Source organism: Crocodylus porosus, unplaced genomic scaffold (assembly GCF_001723895.1).
Source record: "Crocodylus porosus isolate Cpor-Errol unplaced genomic scaffold, CroPor_comp1, whole genome shotgun sequence".
NCBI lineage: Eukaryota > Metazoa > Chordata > Crocodylia > Crocodylidae > Crocodylus > Crocodylus porosus.
Genome location: NW_017728913.1, coordinates 10,345,016 through 10,353,924, shown reverse-complemented (window position 1 = coordinate 10,353,924; position 8,909 = coordinate 10,345,016). Strand labels below are relative to the sequence as shown.

General features: G+C 39.0%; 1 protein-coding gene across 1 annotated transcript in view; it reads left to right on the top strand.

The window, feature by feature from the left end:
- The window catches only part of GATB (glutamyl-tRNA amidotransferase subunit B), a 63,227-nt gene that overhangs the window by 35,041 nt on the left and 19,277 nt on the right, over positions 1–8,909 (top strand). The window contains exons 6-9 of the mRNA XM_019534333.1: positions 2,150–2,263; positions 2,975–3,059; positions 4,205–4,249; positions 5,898–6,087. Of these exons, the coding sequence (XP_019389878.1) occupies positions 2,150–2,263; positions 2,975–3,059; positions 4,205–4,249; positions 5,898–6,087 (434 nt within the window). The remainder of the gene's footprint in view (positions 1–2,149; positions 2,264–2,974; positions 3,060–4,204; positions 4,250–5,897; positions 6,088–8,909) is intronic.

The window sequence follows — 8,909 nt, the reverse complement described above, 5'->3', positions numbered from 1 at the left end:
CCATGCTTCAGGGGTCCTTATGGGCCCAGCTTTTTATGTTGAATTTTTATACTACCTCGCATCAATTTTGCAAGATCAGCCTGTGCAGAGTGGAATATCTCAGAGTTGTTGTACGTTTTCCCTTGCTGCTCATCTTCCTTGAATGGAACCATGGGTTCACAAACTTATAGCAAAGTGAAGGCTTTGAGTGAAACCCAGAGGTAGCACAAATGATGGTATCAGTTAAGTATTTTGTGCGTTACAGTGAGCTGGTGCTACTTGCACTGATCTAGCATCTAACTTAGCCTGTGAGGTAAGGTAGGAGGACTGGCCGTTGCACCTACCCAGGGTGAAAATGAATGTGACCCTGGGAAAGTTGGGTGATGAATGATTCAGGCCTAACTTAATATAGTGGGGAATTAGCTATTAAGCTCTTTGGGGCACGTATCTTGTGTGTTAGCACAGCACCTAGCACACTGAAGTGTTTATCCTGATTGGGGTTACTTGGCTTTGATACCTCTAGTGGAATTGCACTGTTTCCCGTGCTACTTTTGACTTTGACTTTTTAAAGGGGGGCTTTCATACTTGCAGTACTTTTCTTTTCCCAACACGTTAAATATTAAATTCATTTTTTTCCTCTGGTGTTTAGGATGGTGTTTTTACTGTGCTTTTCACTTACTAAAGTTACTTGTGTTTAAATGAGGGTTTGTTCCTTCATATTTTTATCTTCCTTCTGTTTGTGTGTGCAGTCATGACAAACAGTGATTTTATCATCTGTCACTTCGATAGCAACAAGCTGCTTGAGAGCCCAAGGATCAAACAGGAGAAACGCCTTAAAAAAAAAAAAAACCCACACAGGGCCTTATTTTACTTTCACTCATGCCTGGCTAACCATATTGTCTTTTAATCCAAATGTGAGAGTAGAATCTTCAATAGCAGTGAAGTGAAGACAGAAGAATACTGTTTGCATCCATTTCTTTTGGGGCATATATTCTTCTTCACACCCCAAAGTATGATCCACTGTGAAAAGTCTCTTTAAAAGAAGGATGGAGTTTCTCTCTCATCTTCCACCTCCATTTGCCTATTTGGCAAGTAGCCAGAAAGACTGAGAAGATTAATGAGCTGACATCCATTCAGCTTTTACTGACTGGGCAAAGTCCACTTCAGTAAATTTACATCTGCTACCCTGAATGGACTTTAAAGCTTTAGACCTCTCTGCAGATTTTACACTGGGCTGTTTACTTTTTTTTCAGTAGGGCTGTTGGGTAAACAGCAAATATTTGCTTTGTTTTATAGTATATTAATTAAAGTACAGATAAAGAAGTCAGTCTACAGATTGTTTTCTCTATGAGGTGTGGGGAGAGTTACATGAGCTTACCAGGTAAAAGATGTATGCCTGTGTTTTTCTTGCCATTCTCCCCAATTTGACTATCATGACCACGTCTCTGTTTAAATGTCTTGGAGGAGTATCATAAACACAGAATTATGGGGCCAGAAACGACCTCCTGGGGCTTCTTGTCTACCCTTGAACTTAATGGAGGTTTGCCTTCTCCGTAATTTTATGTTTTTGGCAGCCAGGAGGAAGCATTCAGAATCTTATTTTGAGGAAAAGATTACAGTTCCGTGAGGAATGAAAAAAACAAGTTTCTAACATTTGTCCTTGAGCTATAAAATCCCAAGTGCACTTTGGTAACTACCCAGCATCACTCTTGTTCCATGCTAAGGCAGTGTAGATCTTGTAATTCTGGAATGTGTGCATAGTTTTAAAAGAAGGAAAACAGACCTGGAATTTTGCAGTGTGCTTTTCTAATTGTCTGTCTTTTAAGGTGATTCGACTTAGTTCTATCCTTTTTAAGGGACAGATTCCCAAAGCTGTCTCCTAGAATATGGCATTGAAGACATTCAGTGCATTTGCTCTGTGTAGTTCTCTTTGACAGAGTTCCTGAGCAGTTCCATTCCAAAAGGTAATACTCTCAGTAACTTCACTGTGCCTGAAGAGAGAGGTTTGAACAAGTAACTCTTAAGAGAGCTGATTTTTCCTGACCTAAATTTCTTGATAAAAGTCTTGATAAACACTCTGCCTGCTGTGTGCAGCTTATTTAACACAGGCTGATCTCTTTGGTCCAGTTCATGGGGAAGAGTACTTTATTGATGATGTTTCCTTCTTCAGAGGGTCAACTAAGAGTAGATGCCAATGTATCTGTGCATCATCCAGGAGAGCCTTATGGAGTGAGGACTGAAGTGAAGAATATCAATAGTTTACGATTCCTGGCAAAAGCAGTAGGTAAATATTATCTCCATTATTGAAATATCGGTGGTATTTTTATTTAGGTAATAAAACAAGTAAAGGATCAATAAATGTAAGCTTTCAGTACAGCCACGCTAGGAAAATCAGACTTTCTGGCTTGCAGTTTTATTTTAGAGGTGCCCTTCTGTCTTGTAGGAGAGCAGAGTGGATGATTCAGTGCTTAGCATTCTTTGCTCTGATACATTCTAGCAGTATACAAGCTCCCTGTCCTGAGATGAAGTTGATTGCTTTCCCTGGGACATGATGTATGATGTGTGTGAAATACAGAGGGACTGCAGCTACAGTATGCATGTGGGCAGGAAAGCTAAAATTTGCCTTCAGAAAAAGGTGGGGAATGGATGAGAACCCTCGGCTCAGTCCCACCCCAGATATCTGATACGGGAATGGACAGACCACTTTGCATGTAAAGTCAGGTTGCAGTCAGTGCCTGATGTTGGCAGGTGTCAAAAATGAAAGACAATCAATAACAGAAACCCCCCAACAAATACAGTATAATATGCACAAAACTAAGAAAGTGGTTTGACCAAGGATTCTGTGCCCAGTGACTTCCATCAGGATTTCATTAGGTTAAATAATCTTTTCCATTATGGTTTGACAGTGATAAATCTAATAGTTTATGTTTATAAAAGGTAAGGATGCAGTGGAACTCAACTGATTTTTATTCATTTATTTATTTATTTTGGTCAGACTACGAAATACAGAGACAAATTGAAGAGCTTGAAAATGGAGGAACAATTCTGAATGAAACAAGAACCTTTGATTATAAACTTGGGTGAGTTCCTGCTTTAGAAAGATGTTGTCAAGTAACAGTTCTTTATAGATTCATAGATGCTAGGGTTGGAAAGGACCTCAACAGATTATCGAGTTTAGTCCCATCCCCTGAGCAGGAAAGAGTGCTGGGGTCAGATTAAACCTATCCTATATAACGCAGTCTCTTCAGATGACCCCAGCCAGATGCCTATCCAGCCTTCTCTTAAAGACCCCCCAAGGTACAGGAGAGCACCACCTCCCTTGAAAGTCCATTCCAAATTTTGGCCACCCTTACCATGAAGAAGTTTTTGCTGGTATCGAGCCTAAATCTGCTGTGTCAGTTTGTGACCATTGTTCCTTGTTACTCCAAGAGGCACCCTGGTGAACAGAGCATCTCCAATCCCTTGCTGTGGCCCCCTAATGAATTTGTAGGCAGCCACAAGATCACCTCTCAGCCTTCTCTTGCAGATCTCATGCTCCCTGGTGGGATGATCACTGGAGATGGCATCTTCTCACTTCAGTCAACTTCATTCTTTTTAAGGTTACCATTCATGGTAATAGTCCACCACAGGAATTATTTGTATTGGAATACTTCCTGCAGCCCTCCAGTGAGGCCAGTTGAACCAGACACAATGTCTGTTCTGAAGAGTTTTCAATCAAAATAGATTAAGTAGGCTAAGAACAAGAGACATAGAAGGGTATGGGTCACATAGAACTGTTTTTCAGAACAGGCGACAGAAGCTAGGTCTCCTAAACACTAGACTTCATCTTCCCGTGTAAATGTATACTGCTGTCTTGGATGCAGCTAACTATTGACATGTTTATATTCATCTGCATCGTGCAGTTGTTACTTGGACAAAACTTTCATTGGAGTCCAGCTGGACTTGTTACTTGTTTATGGCTCTATAATCAGGCTGTCATACAGCACACAGGTAAATTTTTGCAATGATGAAATACTGTAGTGAAAAATTTTACTTTGTTCAGTGTGAAGGTAGAATTAAATCGAACCTCCTAGCAAGTCTGCATTAAACTGACTTAACAAAACTTTCTAAGTCTGCATGGTGTGAAGTTTTGCCCATAAAACTCCCCAGGTAACAGCACAAGTGTTGCTAAACAACGGGTAACTTCTGTCATGTGTTATATGCTACCTATGTTGTCTTGTTTTAGGTGCACGATACCAATGAGAGACAAAGAAGGAAAACAGGATTATCGGTAATACATATTCATTTTTTTAATTTAACTTTTATTCAAGAACTGAGAGCTCAGCTCATTTCTTGAATGCTTTCAAATACCATTGATTTCAGAGTCAAGGACATTTGCTACCTCTAAAAATCAGACCCCATTCACAGCTGTTCAAATATGGGTATCTGCCTTGCTGAAGCCAATAGGAGATTTATCAGAAACTTTTGTTGGATAACGTGTGGGTTCAGTGCATATGTTACAAACTCATTGTGCTGTGGGCCTCTGGTATGATGAATGTGGATGCTCAGAGTCAAAAGTCACTTCCACTTCCAACATGTGTTGTAGAAAACTACAAGTTTGCAAAGCGGGGACCTTCATCTTGTGCCTAGATCTCGTGATAGCAGGCATTATCTGAAAAGGTTATTTAATAAGGGATTTTCAGAAGCACTCGGCACTTTCTCTCTCCCATTAAGGCTATGGATATTTCAATACGGACTTTAACGGAAACAGAGTTAGCACTTCTAAAAATCCCACCCTAATGTTATAAATACCTGTATTCAGACTCACATCTGTAGAAAAGCACTGTGTGCTTAGGGCAGAATGGATTTTTCAGTTTTTGACAGCTAGTGCTAGGCTAACCAAGGGCTAATATGATAGCCTGCTTAACCTTTATTTCTAAATGCCTGGGCATTAAAAGAAAAGATTATACCCATTCTGTGAATTAATTCCCTAATAGATTAGTGTCAGGCATGGCTCCTATTTAAAATGGCTCATTTGGATAACAGATAAAAGAAAATATTCGGGCAGATTCAGGCAGGAAGAATGTCTAAGCTATTTCAAATAGAAATATCTTGTGATGTTAGGTTTTAAGATGTATTTTTCAACTATATTGTGAACTTATTTCTGTCCAACAAAGGCTGAATTTAAACCTATCCCTATATACTGCAGTCTCTTCTTTTAATTGCAGTCCGCTCTCTGAGAGTGTCCCAACTGTGTAGAAGGGAGAAATCCAAACGTTTTTATATTTTTTCATTAATGAATCCATCATTTGTTCATGCAAAAGTGAGGTTTGCTGCTTCAATTGTAGTACTCTTCTGGCTTGAATTAGCCTCCTTTTTAAAAAGAGAGCCTTTGTTCTTTGATGTCACTCAGTTTTATTTACTATGGCATCCTGCTGAGCATGGTAACTTTGCTTTTAACTCAGCATGAGGTTTCATCAAGACTTCTCAGGTTAATGTGAGAGAGGTTGCAACCTGCACGAAATGCCCTTGGCATCTGGCTGTCAATCCATTTCTCTCCCTGCCAGCCAGCACCCCCTTGCCAGTCACAATGCCTGCTCAGCCTCAAGAGGGATGGGTTACCTCCATGTTTTTATTTATTTCGAGTCTAAAGTATTTTAAATTCACCTTTTTCTATTGCTGGTTCTTTTGACAAGCAATGGCAGGAAATCGGAGAGAGAAAATAGCGGCTCTGAAAAACCATGGGAACTGATCTTTTCCTACTCCACACTAATGCACCAGGTTGTGAATTTTCAATATATTGTTCAGTTAAATCTAGTAAGATTATTTGCAGAGGAGCATAAATTTTCTCACATAAAATTTACAGCTTTGTTGTTGAGATGCTAAGGATCATCCTCACTAAAAATAACTCCAAAGAAGTCTTTCTTCATTTTTGCCAGGTTCATGCCAGAGCCAAACCTTCCTCCATTGATTTTGTATGATGCTAAATCTTTGCCTGCTAATATAGGCGATCAGCAAGTGGTAAATATCGATTGGATTCAAGAGAGGCTTCCTGACCTCCCCAGTGTGAAGAGAGTGAGGCTTGTTGAACAGTATGGAATTCTGCCTGAACACAGTTTCACCTTATTGGTAGGTCTATTGATCAAATGCTAAAATAAACCAAGAAGCTTCAAAGTTTCAGGGCTTTAGAAAACGCTCTAAAATGTCATGTTAACCAGCTGTCAGCTCTCATGGATTTTTTTTGAAGTTGGGAATGTGTTTGGCCTGTTTCTTAAATTGTACCTCAAAGTTATCTATATCAGAAATAGCACACAGTTTCTAGAAGAAAGTTTTTGCAAGATGATTGCAAGCTAACATATTATTAGCTAATGAAAATCTTGTCTGTTTAGAAATGAACTTGCCTTTAGTGATGGCTGTTGCAAGGGTCCAGCTTTCTGCTGACAAAACTGAGGCATGTCCCCCAAACGCATCTTCCTCATGGAAGGAATTGTCCTGTGTCTGTTTCCAGTATAGAGATGAATGCATTGTTGGTGCTTAACAAAATTGTAGACCTCAACCTACCTAGCAGCAGAAACAAAACCCTTAGTTCATTCAGATCTTTCAGCTATATGTGCCAAGGAGTCCATCTGTCTTGCATGTTCTTCTGAGCCATCTAGGCTATTTAAATGTAAAAATATGTAATATATGTACAATATCCAACATGGAGAAAACCTTGACCCAAAATTGCAGCTTATTAGAGGGGTAAGGGATTCAAACAATGTTTTGCTTACAAAATCTGGAGACCTCTGAAATTCAATGAAGGAGATATTCCAAGTCTTTGAAAACAAATACCATTGTACCTGCTCACTGTAACTATTTGCTTTTATGTACCAATGATGAGCTAGTGACTCAGGATTTAAATACAGTTTTATAGCATTCAGTTTTCTCAATGAAAGCAGTTTTTCTCTGACAGAAAATATGGCTATGGAGAATCTAGTTGAAGTGTCAGATTTTAACTAGCAGGTCATAAGTTCACACCGTTTGGTAGACGGATTGGTCCTCAGTCTTGTGACAATCATTTGGCTGCATAGTAGCATTTGAGAGTGTATGTCAGATGGTACTATCTTATACACATATTTCATTAAGAAAGGTGCTGAAGTACTTTGTCACCCAGTATTTTTCTTCATGCACATTTTTCTTCACTGTTGAAAAATTCTTGTTTTTGAAAATGGAAAGTATTATGATTCAGGCAGACAAGTGGATATGGTCTAGTTTTCCCTTAGAACTTCTTTCTGAGCATGTTTTTTCTCCACTGATCTCCCCAGTATTGATGCTAGAGTCTTCTCTTCTGTAGCCTTTGTCTCCCATAACAGATGGCCCTATGTCTACATCTCATCATCTCGCCATTACTTTCCACAAAACATCAGGAAACATTTTGCCCTTGCTTTGGTCTCGTAAGTTCTCTTCTTTTGTAATTTTTTAAAATAGTTAGCTGCGAACAGGATTTGGGGATGCAACTTATAGGGAACAGAATTATCTATACTGAATTTTTTTTTGCAATACATGATGGGGTCTCTTCTGTATTGTGGGTCTTTCTCCTTTTTATAGTTTATTAGAACATCAGCATTTTTATACACCATAAAAGTCACTTGTCTGACTCGCTGGGAGACTAGTTAACTTTAATTCATCTGAAAATTATATTTCCATTGCTGTTTTAAGCCTACATAAGAAGTACAGCAGATTGCTGATAGTGCCAGATGCACAAATCTAATGAACAATCTTTCAGGTTAGAGTGCCCAAGAGTATTCATTAAATAAATGGCAGTGGTACAGGGATGACTTCAAAATGCAAAATCTCTATTCTATACCAACTTGTTAGTGCAAACATTATGCACAAAAAAATGTCAACACAAGATCATGCTTTAAATTGCAAGTTAGTTTCTTGGCTCACCTGACTGCATGAAGGAATAGTTGTAAGTACTTTTATGTGTGAAAAATCAGAGCTCTGAAAATTCTGCAGGACCTAAATACAATGGGATAAACCAGAATGGAAGAAAATTACAACTTTGTTTTTTTCCTAACTCTAAAATTTCTAGGCGTGACTTGCCAGATTTTCATCACACTTTTTAATTTCAGTAAGTAATGAGTTTTTATAAGAGGATGTTTTCCTAGTACAAAATCCCAGAAACATTCATGCACATTGATATTTGCATGCATCAACTAAGGCAGGGGTGTTGCACTCATCTGGCCCCCCACAGACCCAGGGGCCCAGGTGGCAGTGCTTTGCAGGCCAGATGTAGCCTGCAGGCTGTGTTTAACACCCCTGAGCTTAAGGGTTCAGTTATTCTATCTGTGCATGTAAATTCAGTTCTTTGCCTTGCAGACAGATAAGCCAGCAAATACTATAACTGCAATTAAGGATGACTACTGAGAATTCAACCAGTTGTGGTATTATAACACAATTGCCTTCATGCAATTTAGCAAAAAAAACCCAACCCTGGCATCCACAGAGGTCATTCTGATATGTAGAACAGCATCATGAAAGTACAGACATTAGAGATTTAAGAGCTATTGGAGATCTCTTTTCCCTGCCCCACTTCCCTGCGATGCCATACCAGTCTTCTCCATCTGCACATTTGTTATTACTTCACTTTGATGTAGGTGTCAGCTGAAGTGTTGACCAACATTGTATTGTGGCTTTGGCTTATGTGGACACAGTGTGACAATCCCATTAATATTGAATTTGTCAGTCCTTTAGGCAGTTGGGGATAGAGGGAGATGAGTGTTATAAAAGTTAGATAGTTATGTTTGTTATGTACAGTTTTAACCCCACTGCTCTAGTATGCTAGGTCATTTCTGCTCATTTTCAAACTTAAATATCTTATGTTATGACCTGCTATATACTCAGTGAAAAATTCTGAATGGTCTTTCGAGTCTCTTCTGTTTTTTGTCTGGTTTTTTTTTTTTTTTTTT